Source organism: Musa acuminata, chromosome BXJ3-5, assembly GCF_036884655.1.
Source record: "Musa acuminata AAA Group cultivar baxijiao chromosome BXJ3-5, Cavendish_Baxijiao_AAA, whole genome shotgun sequence".
NCBI classification, from domain to species: Eukaryota; Viridiplantae; Streptophyta; class Magnoliopsida; order Zingiberales; family Musaceae; genus Musa; species Musa acuminata.
The window spans coordinates 9,717,890-9,738,942 of record NC_088353.1 but is presented as its reverse complement, the minus strand read 5'-3'; the positions used below and the strand labels follow the sequence as shown (position 1 = coordinate 9,738,942).

General features: G+C 41.6%; 1 protein-coding gene, 1 long non-coding RNA gene and 1 pseudogene across 3 annotated transcripts; 2 read left to right on the top strand and 1 right to left on the bottom strand.

Annotated features, from left to right (window-relative positions):
- The first annotated feature begins 1,651 nt into the window (after window positions 1-1,651).
- LOC103973271 (actin-depolymerizing factor) lies at window positions 1,652-3,284 on the top strand. The gene is made up of 3 exons (XM_009387784.3): window positions 1,652-1,880; window positions 2,150-2,415; window positions 3,119-3,284. The coding sequence occupies exons 1-3, from the start codon at window positions 1,878-1,880 to the stop codon at window positions 3,267-3,269; spliced, it is 420 nt and encodes a 139-aa protein (XP_009386059.2). The 5' UTR covers window positions 1,652-1,877; the 3' UTR covers window positions 3,270-3,284.
- A 392-nt stretch (window positions 3,285-3,676) lies between these two features.
- LOC135638483 (uncharacterized) lies at window positions 3,677-4,706 on the bottom strand. The gene is made up of 3 exons (XR_010496611.1): window positions 4,503-4,706; window positions 4,250-4,420; window positions 3,677-4,070 (listed from the first exon to the last, which is right to left on the bottom strand). It is a non-coding gene; the product is annotated as an uncharacterized LOC135638483 (long non-coding RNA).
- A 5,357-nt stretch (window positions 4,707-10,063) lies between these two features.
- On the top strand, window positions 10,064-20,766 carry LOC135637977 (glutathione S-transferase T1-like; annotated as a pseudogene). The gene is made up of 8 exons (XR_010496443.1): window positions 10,064-10,434; window positions 10,531-10,653; window positions 10,787-10,860; window positions 11,319-11,379; window positions 17,589-17,642; window positions 18,478-18,558; window positions 19,192-19,397; window positions 20,398-20,766. The product of XR_010496443.1 is annotated as a glutathione S-transferase T1-like (transcript).
- Window positions 20,767-21,053: the final 287 nt, after the last annotated feature.

The following is a 21,053-nucleotide window of genomic DNA, read 5'->3' as shown; positions in this document are numbered from 1 at the left end:
TTAAACTTAACTTAATTCAATTAAAACCTAACCACATTGGTTGGGTCATGTTGGATCACATGAGTTGGGTTGTGCTTAGTCACATAAGCTAAATCATTCTTAGCCACATGGGTTACATTATACCTGACTACATAAGTTAGATTATGTTTGGCTATATGAGTTGAGTCGTACTTAACTACAAATGTTAGGTAATTCTTGGGCACATGAGATAGATCATGCTTAATCACATTAGCATAATTATATATGAACATATAGGCTAAGTCATGTTTGGCCACATAAGTTAAGTTAAACCTAGTCACATGAATTGGTTTGGCCAATCAATTTAACTTAGATTAGACCCCAATTTGATCCCCTTATTAGATTATATTTTAATAATTTTAGAAGTACTTTAAAATATTATAAAATAATAATTAATCTCGAATCTATCCTTTTTCATAAATTAACTAATTTAGATTTATGTTTCTAAATTTAAAACTAATTAAATCATAAAAATTAGTACATAATTTTTAAATATAAATATGTTTAATTAAAATAAATTATTATTATTATTAAATTAACTAATCATTATAACATCATAATTCAATGATCATGATTTATTAATCATAAATTTTTAAAATTAAAATGTTATCATGCACCATGGAAATTATAATAATTCTAATATTTAAGATTTTAAAATATCAATAAAAACTAGTAACAAAAAAAAAAAGAAAGAGGATTGTACCTCACTTTAGGAAATCCTTCACTAACTAGGCCTAGCAAGAAATGAGGGGAAAATAGCTCCTTTTATATAGAAAAGCCCCTTTTATATATGTAAGTAATAATTTAATTTTTAATTTATTTTTACTCATAAAAATAAAATTTAAATTATTTACGTTCTAAAAATCATGTCACTCATTAGGAAATAAATTAATCAATAATTTTTTATCGATGAAATTTTTAACTTGTGCACGTGATTAAAGAAATCAATTTTAATTATTTTCTTAATCATGATATATAAACAAGAAAGTTAATAATTTAAATAAAATAATAAATTATTTATGATAATTTAATTTATGTTAAGAGAGAAAAAAATCACTAGTGATTACAATTTATATATTAAATAAGTCCATAAAATATAAGATACTCATAATAATTATTAGGATTAGTTTTTATAGGAAAATTTGGATTCTTTCTTGGTCATCGAGTAATTTTGTCTTACCTTTCTTACATTAAATAATTATGAAACATCATCATTTTCAATATTTTAAGTTTATCTTTAGTCTATGATCAATAACTTGTAACCAACAGTAAAATTAATTAATTAAATAAATAAATAATTAATTAATTAATTAAGTCCATAAAAATATAAAATACTCGTAATAACTCTTAGGATTAGTTTGCATGGGAAAATTTTGATCCGTGCTTTGATTGATCATCAGGTAATTTTGCCTTACCTTCTTGCATTCAATAATTATGAAACATCATGTCATATGTTTTATTATATCATTTTAAAGATTTTATGGTTATCTTTTTAGTGTATGAAAACCGATGATATAAAATGACAAAGTAGTACGAAATCAATAACCGTTTGATTGCGGGATAAAATTAGCAGATGACCGAGTCAAAAATGGAACAGCAAAATGAAGCAGCCTCTTGCCGTGGATGCGGCACCGAAGGAGAGGAGAGCTCCGTGGAGTTCCCTCGAGCTGCAACCCCCACCTTCATTCCCCTCCATCAAATCCTCTCCTTCCCACATTTTTCTCCCCCTCACATGTGCCATTTAAGTAGTCATCCCAAGGATCACTGCATCCTCCCCCCTCCCCTGTTTCTTCTTCCTCCTCTTTCCTTGCCGGTTTTCATCCTCCTTGGGCTTGCTCATCCCTCGTTGCAGAGAAAGCATGGTGAGCATGCATCTCCCTTCTCTATGTTTCGATGGCTTTGATCACCTACCTACCTACCTACCTAGCATCATATTTTAGGCTCCGCATGGAACCAATGATGATGAACTAGGATGCTCGTAGCCATCCATACGCAAATCAACTCAATTCTTCTTTTTTCTGATATGAACAAATCAGATTTGTTGTTGTTGTTGTTGTTGTTGTGAATAATTAGCATTATCATCGATTGTTGCTGATAAATAATTGATGATTCGTGTCGTGAGTTTGCACAGGCGAACTCCGCATCCGGAATGGCGGTGAATGATGAGTGCAAGCTCAAGTTCCTGGAGCTGAAGGCCAAGAGGAACTTCCGGTTCATCGTGTTCAAGATCGATGAGAAGATACAGCAGGTCATGGTGGAGAAGCTGGGTCGGCCCGATGAGAGCTACGATGATTTCACTGCATGCTTTCCGCCCAACGAGTGCCGCTATGCCGTCTTCGATTTTGATTTCGTCACCGATGAGAACTGCCAAAAGAGCAAGATCTTCTTCATTGCATGGTAAGGAACTGCACCGTGTGAATTCCCGAAAGCGACACGATCATCACTCCTCCAGAAGGAGGAATTGGTTCCACAACATTTCTTGTAGAACATCGAAAAGCTCATGAAATTATAATTTTTTTCAAAAGAAGAAAACTAATCATCCTCCGTGAGTCATGATCGATCATTTTCTTTGAACAGTTTCTGTTTTCGACTGACATGAATATTGTTTGCATGAGTTATCTTAGTGATCAAAATGTTAGATCGAGAGAATTGCTTTGCTATTATGATACAAGAAACAAGATCTTCTCTTTTCTTAAGATAGATAGATAGATGTAATATTCATAATGAGAACAATAATTCATCATATGAAGGTTCAGTGAACAGTTTCAATTCGATGTGCATGATTCGTAATATGGCTCAGTATCTATCAGAGTGATGATCTTAGATGAGAGGTAGACGCAGAAAATGTGAAAACTATGAATCATGAGGCAATAATGTGGATGATCAGTTTGATAGATAATAATCGTGTCACCTCATCAATAGAGAAATATGATTCTTCTACCTTCATCCAACTAATTAATTGCTGCTATCAAGATCAGCTCTGAGAAATAGGCAGTTGTCTGGTCTTCCCAAAGATGATCATAAGAAGAAGGTTGCTGAGCTTTAAGCTGCACCTCATCATAAGGTTGATGATGACATGGACCAGTTTGTTGTTGTGCAGGTCCCCTGATTCATCAAAGGTGAGGAGCAAGATGCTGTATGCCAGTTCCAAGGACAGATTCAAGAGGGAGCTCGATGGCATACAAGTGGAGCTGCAGGCGACGGACCCTAGCGAGATGAGCATCGATATTGTGAAGGGGAGAGCTATGTAACCGAGTTCCTGTGGCTTTTCCTCCACTCTGGACCCCAAACCCAAATCCCAAGAATTAGCTTTTTATGGATGACGCTAAATTTTGCAAACCACATCGATGAATGTTACGTTTCGTGTTTCGTTTATTCACTGAATTTTCCAAGGATCATGGATCCATGTTGATTGTGTGTGTCTCCGGGCATTCGTTTATATGTAATGTATAATAGTACAACAAGGAAGTTACACGGATGGAATGAATGAATGAATGAATTGTTAGGCTCTCCACTGGAATGCATTCACACATCCTTGATTTCATAACCCCATCGCCACCATATTCCTAAACGAAGTGGTGGTTGGAGCTTAATAATACTCACAAACTCATATCCAGAACAAGGATCTACTTCTGTTTTTGTCGTATCTATTTATTGTGTTGCTGAGTGACTTGAATGGTTTTGATGCATGACCAGAAGAATCCTCTTTAAGAACCAGGGAGGATGCAGTTCTTAGACCCAAGCAGAGGTGATCTTTTAAGTTGGAGATGAAAGACAATAAATAGGCAAATGGATTCTTCATCCAAGGTATTAGAATCACGAAATCATTCAGAAGATCTCGGTTGGAGATCAGAAATATCACAATTCCAAATCTACGCTAATTATTCGCGCAAATTTAAATGTGATGAGAATGCTTACTTGTTTCCCACCACAGAATGAAGTTTCGCGACGGTTTCCACCTCCAGAGGAGAAAAGGTACCATGCTTCAGCCCTGGCCTCGGGTAATCGAGCCACCTCTTTTACTCTGCAGCTCTTTCCATTTCGTCGCAAGCCTGAGAGTAGCACATACAAACTCGAGAGATGAATCTGCAAATGCAATTTGATTCTCCAGAATTCCCATCCGTCACTCAAAAGTAGTGCAACTTTGTAACATGATGAAAAGCTCAAGTTAGGAATCAAACTTGAGCTCCTCCTCTTCTTCTTCCTTTACCACGGAATCGCAGAGACTCACCAGCTTTGGCGGGAAGCGAGCTCCAGCTACCATGGCCATGCCTATCCATGTGGCTCTTCAGCTTTTCATCCTCTTCTCGCGACCACAAGCCCTTCCTATACGTCGCCCTTGGCTTCTCACATTTCCTGCACCCCATAGCTATGCTCGTCTTGGATCGAGGACCTCTGGCCTCTGTCATGCAAACAGGCGAACCATGTATGAGATTTAAAGCGAACAACGATTTGCCCATCAAACAAACAATAAGAAATCCAACAAGTTGACAAAGACTTGGTCGCAGCTCTCTCGTTGTCGCTCATCGTCTGGAGTTCGGATTGCTCTCTTGTCGGGGACATGCGAATCCGAGTATTGGGGTTGTGGCCGCAGAAAAGCAGTGTTAAGCCTTTTGGACTATTAGGGTAGAGAGAGCAGATGTAATCGAGGGAAAGTGGTACAAGCGTGCTTCTCAAGAATGCACACAAAAAAGTGATCTCCGGCGTCAACTCCGCCCTCATTCGTCGTTGAAGATATAGAATGATCACCATCAGTGTCGGCTGTACTTGGTTATGGGTTTCCTTCTCTCACGTGGTTGGAAGGAACTCGTTAAGATTATTTTTAGGATTTTTTGATTCAATGTTCAAATCACTTAATTGACATGATGATTTTACACTATTATATGTCTTAATAACATGTTGAAAATTATGTGTTTTGGATACAAAACTTTTATGATCATGAGCATGTTTTATCTTCATGATTGAACTTGAAAATCTATAGCAAAATTTTATCCGAATGTATGAAAGTGTTAATTTCATTTTCAGATTCGTTTAACAATTGGTATCGTAACAATCGGATTTTCTCATACACTTATTATAAAATATTTTTCTGAAATGGATTTGAAGAAATGATTCCTGCTTATAAATTCCATCTTGAAATATGGATGATAGTGTTTTTACTTGCAAAGATTTGTTTCACATACATATCTTGATCCTAATAATACAATGAGATTTCTTATGCAAAAATAAAGTGCTTTTGTGATTCTTTACTAAAGAAAATAATTATTAAAATCATGATCTTGATAATTATAACTTGAAGTTCTTTATAAATCAAGATCGTTCATTATGCTCCCTACATTCATCAAAAAAGAATTCTTTAAATGAAGTGTAACTTATCTTTTGATTTCTCATAATCCAATGAAGTGTCATATTGATATCTTGATACTTGGAATATTTTAAAATGTGATCTTGATAAGAATGTTTCAAGTTGCTCTTTATGCTATATCTTTTCAAATGAATCATGAGCCTTGATATCATATATTTCATAATATAAAAATAACAAGATTTCTTTGTCTTGTACGTCTTGTGTGATGATTGTATATTTTATGATTTGGCATGATGCATGCAATGATAAAATATTCATGAATTTGAAATGATGCATGTAATACTTATGACGATGATGTACATGATGTATTGCATATGATATGTATCATGAATGCTTTAAATGATGAATGTTTGGTATCATGATCAACATGTTGATAAATGCTTAAAATTTTTAATGTTTTGAGTATCATGTATGATATACTCATTAATGATGATTTTTTGGTATCGTGCATGAAAAATAAGGTTTTTGAAATTGTGTATGTTTTAATTTGAATATATAATGATGCACAAATAAAATTGATACTTACCTTTCTCATAATCTGAAAATTAAAAAAAAAAAGGGGGGGGGGGGTCTTCCCTTCTTTTTGACAATGACAAAGGGGGAGCAAGAATTTCTAGCGTGGACATCATGAAAAGAGGCAAACTAGCTAGCTTACACAATTCAAGATGAAAGCAAAAATTACACTCCTCTAAAGAGAAGATGCCAATGTAACACTTGCCAAATTGTTTGCTTGCCTCATGTAAAACATTATCTCTTGCTAGTTTGGCATTTTGCTAGCTTGCACTTTGCAAAGAAAGCAAAAATGACACTTCTCAAAAGAGAATAAAGAGCTTGTTATCTTGAACATCACAAGCTTGCCAAACAAAAATTGCAGAAGTGCTATCTTGCCTATCTCAAGAAGCAAAACTTGAAACTTGTACATTGCAATAGGAAGCAAGAATCATAAGCTTACACAAGAAAGCTATCTTGCATTTGCTTTCGAAGTTTTTGCTAGCTTGTATGTAGTAAAATTTGCATATCGTAAAAATTGCTAGCTTGTAGTATAAAGAGAAGCAAATAGTTGCTATCTCAAGAAAATTAAACATGCTAAACTTATACCTTGCAATGGAAGCAAAATTGCGAGCTCAAACATTGCAAAGGAAGTAAAAATTTGCTAGCTTGCAACTTGCATATTTCAAGAAGCAAGAGTTGCCTTCTTGAACATCTCTAAATTGCTTGCTTGCAAGTTCTAAAATGTTGTAACATTGCTAGCTTGCATGTTCTAAAAGCGCTATCTTGTATGCTGTAAAACTTGCATATCTAAAACTTGATAGCTTGAATGTTCTAAGCATGATGTAACATTTGCTGAATTTTCTGGCTTCAAAACTGCATGATGATAAAACTTGATATTATGTTTTTCATACAATAAGTTAAACTAATATTCCAAACACAAGAATAGTTGGACTTCTCCTTTTTGTTGATGACAAAGGGGGAGAAGTATGATGTTTATGCATAAGTTCATGATGACGTGTTGTAAGTATTCATGACGAATATTGCAATGACTTAAATTTAGTTTGAATTCAAGGTTCTATCGATATGGCATATTGATAGGGGGAGTTTGTTTAAACTCCGGGAGTTAAGTTTAACTCCGGGAGTTAAGTTTAACTCCGTCATCAAGTGGTTGTCATCATAAAAAAGGGAGAGATTGTTGAATCTCGTATTTTGATGATGAAACTACTTGATATATGTTTATGATTTAATCTGCATTTTGAGTGATGCAGGATGCTTTGATTAGGATGAGACAATTAAAGCAGGAAAATCATGTTGTGCCGGAGGAACATGTCAGAAGATTGGACGTCGGGCCGGTGGATCGGTCGACGTATCGACAGAAGGCTTCGGGCCGTGGACTCAGGTATCGGGCCAAGAAGAGCGGGTATTGTGCCAAGGATATCGGAGTTGCAGAGTTAACTGGCCGATTGGGCAATAGGCTGCAGGAGAGGACGATGCACCGAAGAATCGGACGAAGCGTCGAGGGACCAATGACATGCCAGACAACTTGGTTAATTGCTTAGGATTAATTGTCTCGATCGAAGTTTTGTTTTAAGTGTACAGGATTAACTACGATGAAAGTAAGATATGCAGTAGGAGTTGCGCCGGAGTCAAGACAATGATCACGTTGGGAGTTCGAGAGTTCGACGGAAGTTCGGACAGTCGTCGGAGGTTCTGCGGGAACAAATCCGAGAAGTCCATGAGCTTGCCAAAGAAGCTCGTCGGAACTCGCCAAGTGGATCGTCGCAAGTTCAGGAGTTTGCCGGAAGTCCACAGGAGCATCACTGAGGGTTCGTCGGATGATCGACGGAAGTTCGCCGGAAGAAGCGATTGACGCACTAGAATAAGTTTCAGTAAATGTATTAGGAAATATCGTAGTTAGCACAATGATTAAGTTGAAAATGGGAGGTGATCCCATTAACTTAATCTTGGGGCAATTGGGCCCCTGAAAAACCCAAATTGGGTCGAATGGATCAACCCATTCGGATCCTGATTTCTGCCAGGTGGTTGAACCGCCCAAGCTAGGAGGTGGCATCGCCTGGGCTAAGTCTCCGAGTGAGACTGGGCGATGCAATCGCCCCAGCCAGGAGGTGGCACCGCTTGGGCTCAGTCTCCGAGCGAGACTGGGCAGTGCAACCTCCCTTGACAAAAGGTGGCATCGCCTGAGCTCGGTCTTCAAGCTCTGGCAGGAGGTGCAACCGCCTCAGTCAGGTGGTGGCACCACCTGAGCTCGGTCTTCGAGCTTTGGCAGGAGGTGCAACCACCCCTGACAGAGGTGGCACCGCCCAGAGGCTCAGTCTTCGAGCTCTGTCAGGTGGTGCAACCGCCTCAGTCAGGAGGTGCAACCGCCAGATCCCAGAATTCCGGGAATTGACAGTTTTGAGCTCCAAATTCAAACTGGGTTGGGACCTATAAATACCCCACCCATTCAGCACTGAAAGAACACTCAACATACACCGAAATCCTGATCTTGTTCTGTGATTTTTAGAGCTCAAAATTGTTGTAAAGGCCAAAAGTTTTTCTCCCTCTTTTCTTCCAAGTTCTGATCCTTAAAGAGAGGAGAGAAAATTCTGTAAGGGTTGTCTCCTAAGCTCGTCAAAAGGAGTGAAGCTGTAAAAGGGTGGTTGGCCTTCGCCTATTGAAGGAAGGCCTCTAGTTGACATCGGTGACCTCGTCGGTGGAGGAAGCCAAAAGTGGAGTAGGTCAAGATTGACTGAACCACTCTAAATCTCAGTTTGCATTTACTTTGAGCATAATATCTTTACTGCAAACCTCCTCAAAAGCTTACTGCTTTCTGCGCATATACGATTGGGTTTCAAGCTTTGCACTTTCCGAATCGGCGTTTAGACGTAAATCAGTTTTATCGTACGATCATCATATTTCAGTTTGCGCTTACGTTTTGATTTCTATCATAACTGCAAACTGCCTTTATATCCTTGTTTTAACTGCATCTCGCTTAATCAAAAGTTAAAGTGATTTACGAATCTACTTTCTTACCGAAATCACTATTATTGAACGAACGCGATTTTTATCGTAGAAGGTTTTCCGCTGCACTAATTCACCCCCCCTCTTAGTGCTCTTGATCCTAACAAGTCATCCTCTTCAGACCTTTCTAGAGAGGTTTATTTAAGAAGTCATTACCTAATTACCTATAATATGAAGAATTTCTTTTTCATATCACTTAAAACAATAGACCTTTACATGTTTTCTTTTGATTATCCAAATACATAGATGTAGAGTCACTGTATTGCTTTCCTTCCACAAAAAAGGTCACCAGCTTCAGATGTAGAGAAAGAATTTGTTGGATATTTTTTATGTACCTACCATAGTGAACATTGGTGTCTTGCTAAAGTTGTTCCTTTGAGATTTTGCAAAATTGTGGATTCAGTTTCCAAACTTTTTACATACTGCATTGTGCGATTGGAAAATTTGAATCTATTTGGTGTTATTTACTATTTGGTGACTTTTCTAAAATGACCCATACTTTTCGTATTTTCAAAAGATATCCTTCTTTTATTTTTTGCCCAAACAATACCCTTAATTTAAAAAAAATTAAAATACCTCTAAAGTTTTCATCTATTTCTTTCCTAGTTTTCAGTTGTTACAGTATTTTTATTTAACTCATGATAGTGTTTTATTGATTATTATAAATTCTTTAAAAATCATTAAAAAATATTACAAGTGATATCATATTATGACTCCTTAGTTGCTATTACTCATAGATCATTACAATATCATATTTTTATAATTAATTTAATTAAGATTTAAAATCTATTTAGATTATTTATGGTGTTCTTAAGTAGGTTTTACAGTATTTTTATTTACTATGATAACCAAAAATACTATAAATTTTTTTTTGAAGAGTAAGTTGGGTTTTCTTTTAATTAAAGATATTATTTAAAAAATAAAAATAAAAGAATCGATGGGAAAATACTCGAGATATAAATATTTTTATGGAAAATCGCCCATTATGATTTAGAGGTTAATATGTTGCAGCAACAAACTTTTCTGTTGATTAGTTAATTTAAGGCAACGATGTCGATGTAACGTCAATTCGATTGAGCCATTAAAATTTCTTTGGATTTGCTTCCACATGAGGTCATATTTAAGTGTGAGGGTTTGCAATGTTATGATTCGTTCTTGAATGCGAATTGTCGCAACGGGAGAAAATGGATGAGAGTGCGACAAATATGTTTCGACTCGGCGGTGGTGAAGTAGATCGGAGATGAGCCCCGATTCATTGCTCGGGATGAGTTCAACTACCGATAGGGATTCGATCAACGCAAGCTTACTTGGGAAAAAGACATCTCAACATTGGATCCACGACTTTGTGTACATCTTGATTCATTGAACTGTCGAAGAGGACGACAGTAATCAAAGTTCTCCCAGCTATGTGCCAAAATTGGCACCAAAAGATCGGTTGTCAAGCTCTGTTTCCACAGTAAGAAGACGAGGAAGACGAAGAACGGAGACCGTCCAAGAACGCGAAAGAGTCCTTTGACAGTTCGATGGTGTTTGATTCAGTTAGTTGGGGAACATTGATTCAACAATAACTGTTGGTTCAATGATTCTTATTATTCGAAAAAGTTTCCTTGCTCATTTTTTTTTATCTTATAAAGAGGATTTCATACTTGCAATGCACTCATACTGAGGATAGAAGAGGAGAGGAGGAGAGAGATGACGCTGAAGGTGTACGGTCATCGGCTGTCGCAGCCGTCGCGGGCGATTATAATCTTCTGCAAGTAATATTCCCTAACATTTTCGTCTTCGTCTTTCGCTTAGATGTCTCTCGTTTTTATGTTCGGTTTTTTTTTTGTTTCTTCTTCTTTGATCTACATGACTATCGTGAGGGATTTGGGTTCTTGTTGATGTCAGGGTCAACGGTATTGACTTCGAGGAGGTGACGATTGATTTCACGACGGGCAAGCATCGTTTGCCCGATTTCAAAGGTCCCCCCTAGTTAGCTCTCATCCTCTTTGTTCTCGTTTTCCTCATGAGTTGCAGGGCGATGGAATCAATCTTTCTTATTGTGTTGTCACAGCTTAGTAACTGAGATCTCGAACCCTCCCTCTTTTTGCAAACATGTCGTCCTGAAGGTGAATCGAGCAAGGTTAAAGAAAATGGAAGTCATCTTTCACAGTAATAGTACACTAAACGAGCATCTGAGAACAATGGACAATTCGGAGGCTCTGCTATCATCAACTCTTTATGTTTTATTTCACAGGAATGACTACTTCATGTGAACTCTTGAGCTTAACAAATCATGCAGAGAATAACTTGTTTCTTTCCTCCTTAATCTGAATGTGCAAGCTTTCCTAGTCTCTGCTGATTTACGAACTAAGCGTAGCTTTCTCAGTATACTCCAATGTTTTCCTTTCTAGATGTACTAATTCAGATATTTTTCCAGAGATAAACCCAATGGCAGAAGTTCCAGCAATTGTTCATGGAGATTTAAAGCTCTTTGAGAGGTAGATATTGTTTCTTTAAGTCTATGCTTAAATATAATTTCTTTATGCACTTCTCCTGTCCTTGCGAAAAAGATCGATCAAAACATAACTCCTTTGATGGTGGTAACTGAGTCACTGTATCACATTTGTCTGAACAGTTTGTCCTCATAGTAAACTGCCCATCTTATAACTTATGCTTCATTTGATAGAAGTAACTCTTCTAGCTTAATTCTCAGGCAATGTCTTGCCAAATCATTTGGAGAACACTATGTTTCAAATTTTTGTTTATCATAGCCTTAACTGCATAAAATAATCAACCAGACCCAAGATTTGCAGTACGTGTTGCTCCTGTTGCTTGATCTATTCACAAAACTTGAATCCCATTGGATCCCATCTACTCATCCATCCTACAACACACTGGTGTTGTAGCTTCTCTGGTAAGTTGTCATACATCAAGATGGTTTCAAAATTCCTTTTTCTGGCACCTTACCATGTATCAGTAGTTCTTTAATTTTTTTGTGCTCTCTGAACTTTGTATATCACTTGTGGAATGACCCTTAGGTAGACATGATTGTTCTTCAAGAAGACATTAAATTTTATGGGCAATTGAAAACACCAGAGTGACTAAGGTGTCCTTGAAAGGAAAAGACAGATAAAAATAAAAACTGCTACTAGATAAAGGGTTTCTAAATTTTAAACCGACTTGAACAGGCTCTGAATCATATGCAAAATTTAACATGAAATAAATCTGAAATCCCAAAGACCAGGATGAAACAACTATAACAATCAAAAGAAAGAGCCTCACATGAACATTATGATGTCTTAATAGATTTATCTGCGACAATGGTTTGACTTTTGTTAGTGTAAACAACTTTATGCCGTGGCCTCGGGGCCGACGCGGCTTGGTTAGGGGTCCGAATGACGGGGATCTCGCGCAGCGTCCCTCGAGATCTCTCAGTGGCCGATTACGGCGGTCCGATCGGGATGTCGCGTCGGGAGGGAAGCTTTCACCGCGGCACCGGGAAGAGACGACCTCGTTCTCGCACCTGCACACAGGTCGGGTCGGAAGCTCGGCCCGACCCCTCCGACGATCAAGTCAGTGGATGCGGAGGGAATTTGTTGTATCAAGAGGTCCCCCATTCGTTTAGAACTTTGGGGTATTTATAGGTAAGTTTAGTGTTACCTGATGTGCCTGCCTGCAGGAGCAGGACCGTACCTATGATGGCGTCTAACATTGCCGTTGGCGTTGCGTGGAGAACCGAACTGCCGTAGGGTATGGGCGAGCATTGGTCGTCGTCCTCTTCTGCCTTGGCCAAGCGCGCGAGGTCAGGCAACGATGAAGTCGTTGTCTGAGAACGGGTGACGTCAGCGCACATCGCGTCGACATTATTGCCCTCCTCCTCGGGCAGAGTGTCGCCCAAGCGTGGCTAACGTCGTGGCACGTCATGTCACCATTATTACCCTCATCATATTCCCCCCCCCCGAAAGGAGCTATGCGTCGGTTGTTGTAAAAAGGGGGGAGTCCGAGGCATGGCTTTAGCCTACGGTACCACGGTAGTCTCAGGCGACATGAGGTCAAGCACGTCTCGGGCGGGCAAGCCGCGCCGAGGAGGTGGTCTTGGGGGGCATGGAGCCGAGGAGCACGAAGCAGGTGGGCTGGCCGCGCAGGTGTGATCTCGGGGAGCATGGAGCCGAGGAGCACGACGCAGGCGGGCTGACCACGCTGGTGTGTCTCGGGGAGCATGGGGCCGAGGAGCACGATGCAGGTGGGCAGGCTGCGTAGGTGTGGTCTCGGGCATCATGCGGCCGAGGAGCACGACGCAGGCCGCGCAGGTGTGGTCTCGGGCATCATGCGACCGAGGAGCACGACGCAAGCGGGCAGGCCGCGCAGGTGTGGTCTCGGGCATCACGCGACTGAGGAGCACGACGCAGGCGGACAAGCTGCGTGAGGTGGAGTCGAGCAGTGCATGGCCGAGGGAAGTGGCTCGGGCCGAGAGACAACTCAGGCGGGCAGGCCGCGCTGAGGTAGACTCGACAATGTATGGCCGAGGAGCTCGGCGCAGGCAGGCTGCGGCCGAGGGACCCCGCTCAGGCGGGCAGGCCGCTCTGAGGCGAACTCGGCAGTGTATGGCCAAGAAGCTCGGCGCAGGCAGGCTGCGGCCGAGGGACACCGCTCAGACGGGCAGGCCGCTCTGAGGTGAATTCGGCAGCGTATGGCCGAGAAGCTCGGTTGCGGCCGAGGGACACCGCTTAGGCGGGCTGGCCGCTCTGAAGGGAGCTTGGCAATATATGGCCGAGGAGCTCGGCGTAGGCAGGCTGCGGCCGAGGGACACGGCTCAGGCGGGCAGGCCGCTCTGAGGTGAATTCGGCAGCGTATGGCCGAGAAGCTCGACGCAGGCAGGCTGCGACCGAGGGACACCGCTCAGGCGGGCAGGCCGCTCTGAGGGGAGCTCGACAGTATATGGCCAAGGAGCTCGGCGCAGGCAGGCTGCGGCCGAGGGACACAGCTCAGGCGGGCAGGCCGCGCAAGCGTGGACTCGGCAGTGCATGGCCGAGAAGCTCGGCGCAGGCAGGTTGCGGCCGAGGGACACGGCTCAGGTGGGCAGGCCGCGCTGAGGTGGACTCGGGCAGGGACATTGCTCAAGCCAAGGGACACGGCTCAGGTGGGCAAGCTGCGCTGAGGTAGACTCAAGTAGTCTACGACCGAGCCATGTAGAGTCAGAGGGGTTTAAGCTGGGGCCAACCGCGAGCCGAGAGGGGGTCACGTAGATACTGAACCTTCGCTCAAAAGAGACTGAGGCAGGGCTTAGATTTCTTTTCATGAGGGCTACATCGGGTAGCCACCGCGGGTGCTTGGCCTCTCTTATGGAGCTCGCGGTCGGAGGTCGTCCCTTCTCCTCACGGCCGCCCAGGCCTCGGCTGCGATGTACCGATTAGCACACTAGAGCATCTCTAGCACCGTAGTGGGAGGTCGCTCCGCGAGGGACCAGAGGAATCTGGAAGGTCCCAGGCCTATCACAAACGCATGCACTAACAGAGAGGGGTGAGTGTCTGGCAAACCCTGAATTTGCGTGGCAAAGCGATCCAAAAAATGTGAGAGGGGCTCGCCCTCCCTTTGTTTGAGTCCGAGGAGCAATGCCGCGGAGGGCTTTGGCCGTGCATAGGCTACGAAGTGGAGCTCGAAGTCATCGGTGAGCTGATTGAAGGAAGTGATGGTCCCGGTCTTCAGGCTGTTGTACCACGCGCGGGCTGGCCCCCTTAAAGTCGTCGGAAACGCCCTGCACATCAAGGCGTCAGAAGTCCCATATAGTGCCATATGAGCGCGAAAAGCGGCCACGTGGTTCGCTGGGTCAGTGGCGCCGTCATAGGCCTCTAGCGAAGGGAGTCGGAAGTGCGGTGGGATCACTTGATCTTGTATTTCGGGCGCGAACGAGGACCCTTGGTGTCTGTCTGCCCCGAGCTCTCCCTTTGACCCGCGAACCTCCTAGTGTAATTCGTCGAGTCGTTGACTAACAAGGCGCAACTGGGCTCGCAGGGCGTTCGTCAAGTCCGCAGATGGCGCCTTAGGCTCTGGGAGACTCGCCGTATCTTCCACCTCTCGGTTCCCGGGCTGGGCTATTCGGTTCCGAGGCGAAGCGGGGAGCTCGGAAAGTGGTGCATGAGTCTGGGTAGGGGCCCCCTACTGTTGCAGAGGCAGGGACATATGCGGGGGCGTCGATTGGGAGATGAGCGGGATGATAGTTTGCACCATGCCCATCAGAGCTCGAACTTGATGAGCGAGGTCGTGAAAGGCCTCGGGCGATACTGGCGACGGGCCGGCGGGGGCACCGTCAGGTGGCGATAAACCCGGGTCGTTGAACAACCGCTAGTAGCGTTCTGACGTTGCGGCGGGGCATTCGTCTCGGGATTCATCACGCGAGGGATTTTCTCCCGGGGTGCTCATCGTGGGCAATCCACCAGCCGCGGGTTCGTCAGAGTGGATTTGCTGATCGCTCGACATTCGGACAGGCTCTCCTTCTAGCGCCAATTTGTTAGTGTAAACAACTTTATGCCATGGCCTTGGGGCCGACGCGGCTTGGTTGGGGGTCCGAATGACGGGGATCTCGCGCAGCGTCCCTCGAGATCTCTTAGTGGCCGATTACGGTGGTCCGGTCGGGATGTCGCGTCGGGAGGGAAGCTTTCACCACGGCACTGGGAAGAGGCGACCTCGTTCTCGCACATGCACACAGGTCGGGTCGAAAGCTCGGCCCGACCCCTCCGACGATCAAGTCAGTGGATGCGGAGGGAATTTGTTGTATCAAGAGGTCCCCCATTCATTTAGAACTTTGGGGTATTTATAGGTAAGTTTAGTGTTACCTGATGTGCCTGCCTGCAGGAGCAGGACCGTACCTCTGATGGCGTCTGACATTGTCGTTGGCGTTGCGTGTGTTAGGATCAAGAGCACTAAGAGGGGGGGGGGGGTGAATTAGTGCAGCAGAAAACTTTCTGCGATTAAAACGAAACTACGTTCGAACAATAAAAACGATTTGTGAGAAAGCCGATTCTAAGCAAGATGATGTTAAAGTCATTCTATGAAGGCAGTTTGCAACTATGATGAAAACCAGAATATAGGCGCAAACTGAAATACGACATTCATACGAAGAAACTGATTTACGTCTAAATGTTGATTCGTAAATCACTTGATTAGGCAAGATGCAGTTTAAGCAACAGTATAAAGGCAGTTTGCAGTTATGGTAAAGCTCAAAACGTAAACGCAATCTGAAATATGATGATCGTACGAAAAAGCATATTTATGTCTAAACGCTGATTCGAAAAGTGAAAGGCTTGAAACCCGATCATATATGCGTAGAAAGCAGTAAGCTTCAGAGGAGGTTTGCAGTAAAGATAATATGCTCAAAGTAAATGCAAACCGAGATTTAGAGTGGTTCGGTCAAAGTAAAGATAATATGCTCAAAGTGACTGGAGCAGTTGCACCGCCTGGCAGAGCTCGAAGACTGAGCCTTTGGGCGGTGCTACCTCCTATCAGGGGCGGTTGCACCTCCTGATAGAGCTCGAAGACCGAGCTCAGGCGGTTGCACCTCCTGATTGAGGTGGTTGCACCGCCTGGCATAGCTCGAAGACTGAGCTCAAGCGGTGCCACCTCCTGTCAGGGGAGGTTGCACCGCCCAGTCTCGCTCGGAGACTGAGCCCCAGGCGGTGCCACCGCCTGGCTGGGGCGGTTGCACCTCCCAGTCTCGCTCGGAGACTGAGCCCAGGCGGTGCAACCTCCTGCCTTGGGCGGTTCAATCGCCTGGCAGATTTGGGTTTTTCAAGGGCCCAATTGCCCCAAGATTAAGTTAATGGGATCACCTCCCATTTCTAACTTAATCAATGTGCTAACTACGATTTTTCCTAAGACATTTACTGCAACTTGCTCCGGTGCATCAATCGCTTCTTCCGGCGAACTTCCGTCGATCATCCGATGAACCCTCGGTGATGCTCCTGCGGACTTCTGGCAAACTCCTGGACTTGCGACGATTCACTTGGCGAGTTTCGACGAGCTTCTTTGGCAAGCTTATGGACTTCTTAGATTTGTTCCCGCAGAACCTCCGACGACTGTTCGAACTTCCGTCGAACTCTCGAACTCCCAACGTGATCATTGTCTTGACTCCGGCGCAACTCCTGTTGCATGTCTCACTTTCATCGTAGTTAATCCTGCACACTTATCTCAACATATAGATTAGATAACAAATGACAATTGACTTCATCATCAAAATCCGAGATTCAACAGCGTGGAGAACCGAACTGCCACAGGGTATGGGCGAGCATCGGTCGTCATCCTCCTCTGCCTTAGCCAAGCGCACGGGGTCAGGCAACGATGAAGTCGTTGTCTGAGAACGGGTGACGTCGACGCACATCGCGTCGGCATTAGTGCCCTCCTCCTTGGGCAGAGTGTTGCCCAGGCGTGACTGACGTCGTGGCACGTCATGTAGCTATTATTACCCTCATCAACTTTCATGTATTTGTTTCCATTTTATGATTCTGAAGTCACAGTCATGCCAGTTTATATGCATATCTCATATATGATTTTCTTATATTCTCAAGTTGAATATTCTTAAATACTCTAAATTCAAATATAAATGATGAGGTGTTTATGTTGAAGTTTATTCTGTATTCAATTGTGATTTTACTCCACCATCCATCCATCCTTTCGCCAACCTTAATCTAATGACTTTTATTTGTTTGTCCAGTCATGCCATTTTGTGCTATCTTGCTAGTGCATTTCCAGGAGTTCCGGACCGCTGGTAATTTATAATATGTCGTTTGCATTATTTCCTTCGTCTATCAATATGTGTATGTGTGTTTGGTTTGTTTTTTCATAAAATATTTTCTCTTGCAACCTGATAATGTTAGTGGAGGCTTAGCTTGTATTACGTGGATAAACATCTATTGCATTTCTCTGACATCTAAATAGTATTCCTTGAGGCTTTACTCATATTTTATTGAGAAGCAACTAATACTACTAATCTTCAAGTGTAGATCATGATAGGTAAAGTTTTGTAACTACCTATCTGCCCTTTTGAATGATATGAAAGACCATGGATCGTCATAGTAAAATGAGTTGAACAATCATATGGTAACAAACCATTTTAAGTTGCAAAGTATAGCTTGGTACATTAGCTACTTTAAAATTATTTCTTTTCCTTCCTGTTTGAGGCAAAGGAATATCCAGAATAGAAAAAAGAATTTACCTATCTATCTCTCAAAATTGTGCATATAAAATAATTTATGGTGATAAAAAAATGTTACAAACTGGATGATATTTATTGCCCTCTCAAGCTACTGTCCTCTCGTGTTACTAATAAATGAGGTAGAAGGAGCAGGGAAAAGGTGACCTTTGAAGTTCTATTTTTTATATTTGTGTAGAAAAACCATGATTGATATGTTACAGTGGACTTCTTGATTCATTAAAAGTGGACTTCTGTTCGATTTTTTATAAGTGAAAGTTGTATTCCTTTTTGTGATGGAAATTAGACCAGGGATTTCCGGTGACTTTTGTCAGTGCTACTATTGTTTGTGTTCGATATCCTAGTCATCTCAAGATACATTTTACCTTACGTTTCCTATCTTTTGTGGAAGGTATCCTGCTGATATCATCTCAAGAGCAAAATATACAGTCCATTTTGGATTGGCACCATTCCAACCTACGCCGTGGTGCATGTACGAGAAACCCCAGCATCCAATTTTTGTTCTGAATGTAGACAGTGAACATGATTTTTCTTATCATGCTAGTTCTTCTGAAGGCATCCATAAAAAGAGTTTGGATTCACGTTGTATCATACACAAGAAGTCAACAATAACAAAATATTTAAGCAAAGGATGATATCACTAACTTCATAGAAATTTGAAGTTGCTGAACTTAAATTCTTGTCTTCAGACAGTTGTGATTGTGAGCTGTGTGATCCACCAACCATCTGAAGATTAAACTAGTGACAGTTGTGTGGAATTGTGGATACTGTCGATAAGACAAGTTCTAGTCCATTTTATGATCCACATCGTGAGAAATGCAGTAGTTAGAGCCATGAGATGAATATGACCTAGTTTGAGCTTATTGGTTCAATATAGAATCGCAAAGACTTCAGAATGCTGCCTTTTCATTGTTTGCGCATTGCCGCCTAAATTTTTTGTTTTTTATTTTTATTTTTAACTTTTGTCTTAGTGGACAAGGATTATTAGAAGCAGAGGCCATTGGGATCTTCATCTTTCCTTTCCCTCATCACACCACATCACCTTCATTCATGGGATGGTCTGATAAGATTTGATGGCCCTGATGATCTATATCATGTTTTGCAGTGAACTACTGTATCAACAGTGCACTGGGACCTGTACGCAGTCTTCCATTAAATCCACAAGCAGCAATTGAAGATGAGAAAATTTTAAGTGCGTCCCTTTCAAAGTTAGAGTCTGTATGGCTTAAAGGAGATGCAAAATTTTTACTGGGAAACCTCCGGCCATCTGTTGCAGATCTCAGTCTTGCCTGTGAGATTATGCAACTTGAGGTATGTTATTCGATGCAAACTGTACATTAGTATGATACCAGATCTATTAAGTTATGTTCTTGTAGTTCAGTATTGCATCAATAAGGAGAAAAAAAAGATGGGTTTGCATGCAATTCATTAGTTTGGTATTATCAACTCTGTAATCAATGTGCTGCCTACGAAACAGAGCAATGAATAGAAATTCAAAGTGCAAAAACCACTTCAAATATGGCTTAACCTGATTATTTCTGTTTTCTTTAAACATGACTCAGCCTGACTACGTTCATTTTCGGTGAGTTCTTCTTTCAGTCTTTGCAGTGCAATTCGTGAGCTATTATTTAGATATTTTTTTGATTGATAGATGGAATTTTTTTTTATGAAACTCTATTACCGAAGACAAGTAGGTCATATGTTCAAGTTTTTATAGGATCCAGAATCCAAATTATTAGTGAAGGAATATCTCTGACAAAGATGCAGCAGCAATTTGTGGTCCTCAGCCGACAAAGTCTTTATTAGTTTAGAGAGGGAAGATGAGTCTCAGTTGATGAAGCTTTTTTCACTGCATATTATGCTAGACAAGATAAAGATAATGAATGACCCACCAGAAAAGCATACTAAGTAGGATCAGTAAAGATATTGTTGAGCTATGGACTGAAATCTGATGTGTCGCCATCAAAGAATGAGCAAAGTTGGAAAGCATGCAATTTAGCTGTTTACGTGAGAAATGTGCCCTCGGAATGAGAGTGGATTTTTTGGACTCGCAAGGTAACCAAGAGGACCAATTTCATCTTCGTAAGTTGAAGCATGCTAATTAAATAATCTAACACCTATGTATGAATGGTATCAAGAGAGCAATCTGCTTTCTGGAGCTCGACAGGAGTACAAGTAATAAAGTTAGTGGTATAACAGGAAGCAATAATCTTTGGAGGTGTCAGCAAAATGTTGAGACATCGTACTAAGTTCTGTAGATGTTTAATAGCAGTCCTCTTTATTAATCATCTTGTGCATCCTTTTGCTTCAGGTTGTGGATGAGAAAGATCGTGAGAGAATATTGGGGCCTCACCCGAAGATATTGGAATGGATCGACAATGTAAAGTGTGCTACCAGTCCTCATTTTGAGGAAGTCCATGAGCATCTGCAGGAAGTCAAAGGCAAGAATAGCATTATTGAAGTCAGCCTGAAATCCAACCCGAAACCTTTAATCCGATAGAACAGGTGATCTGATGCAGCAGTTTATGTGTAGTAGCTTGCAGTGATTGTAATGTAGCACTGAAATAATGTGCGCTGTGTGCGTGTTTATTTTGGATCTTTGTGGTGTATTAAGAACAGTTCTTGAAGTTTTCCTATGTATCAAACCTTCTAAATTAATGATTAAAACAACTATTGTATTTGCATCTTCTATTAAAAATATTTATGTGCATGAGATAATAAGAGATCGACTGAGAGGTTGATCGAATATAGCTAAATTTGAAAAACTCAGTTTTTATCTACTAGGTTATGAGAGTTGGAAGTATTTGGTTGAAATTTTATCCAACATATTTGAACATCTAAACATAGGTTTGATGGTGTAATCAAAATTTATCTTTGTCCCTTATCCTTTTTAAAAAATATATGATATGGTAGACTAAACACATATTTTTATTTGGTGCACTCAATTTTATTTGTTGATCTCGAAAC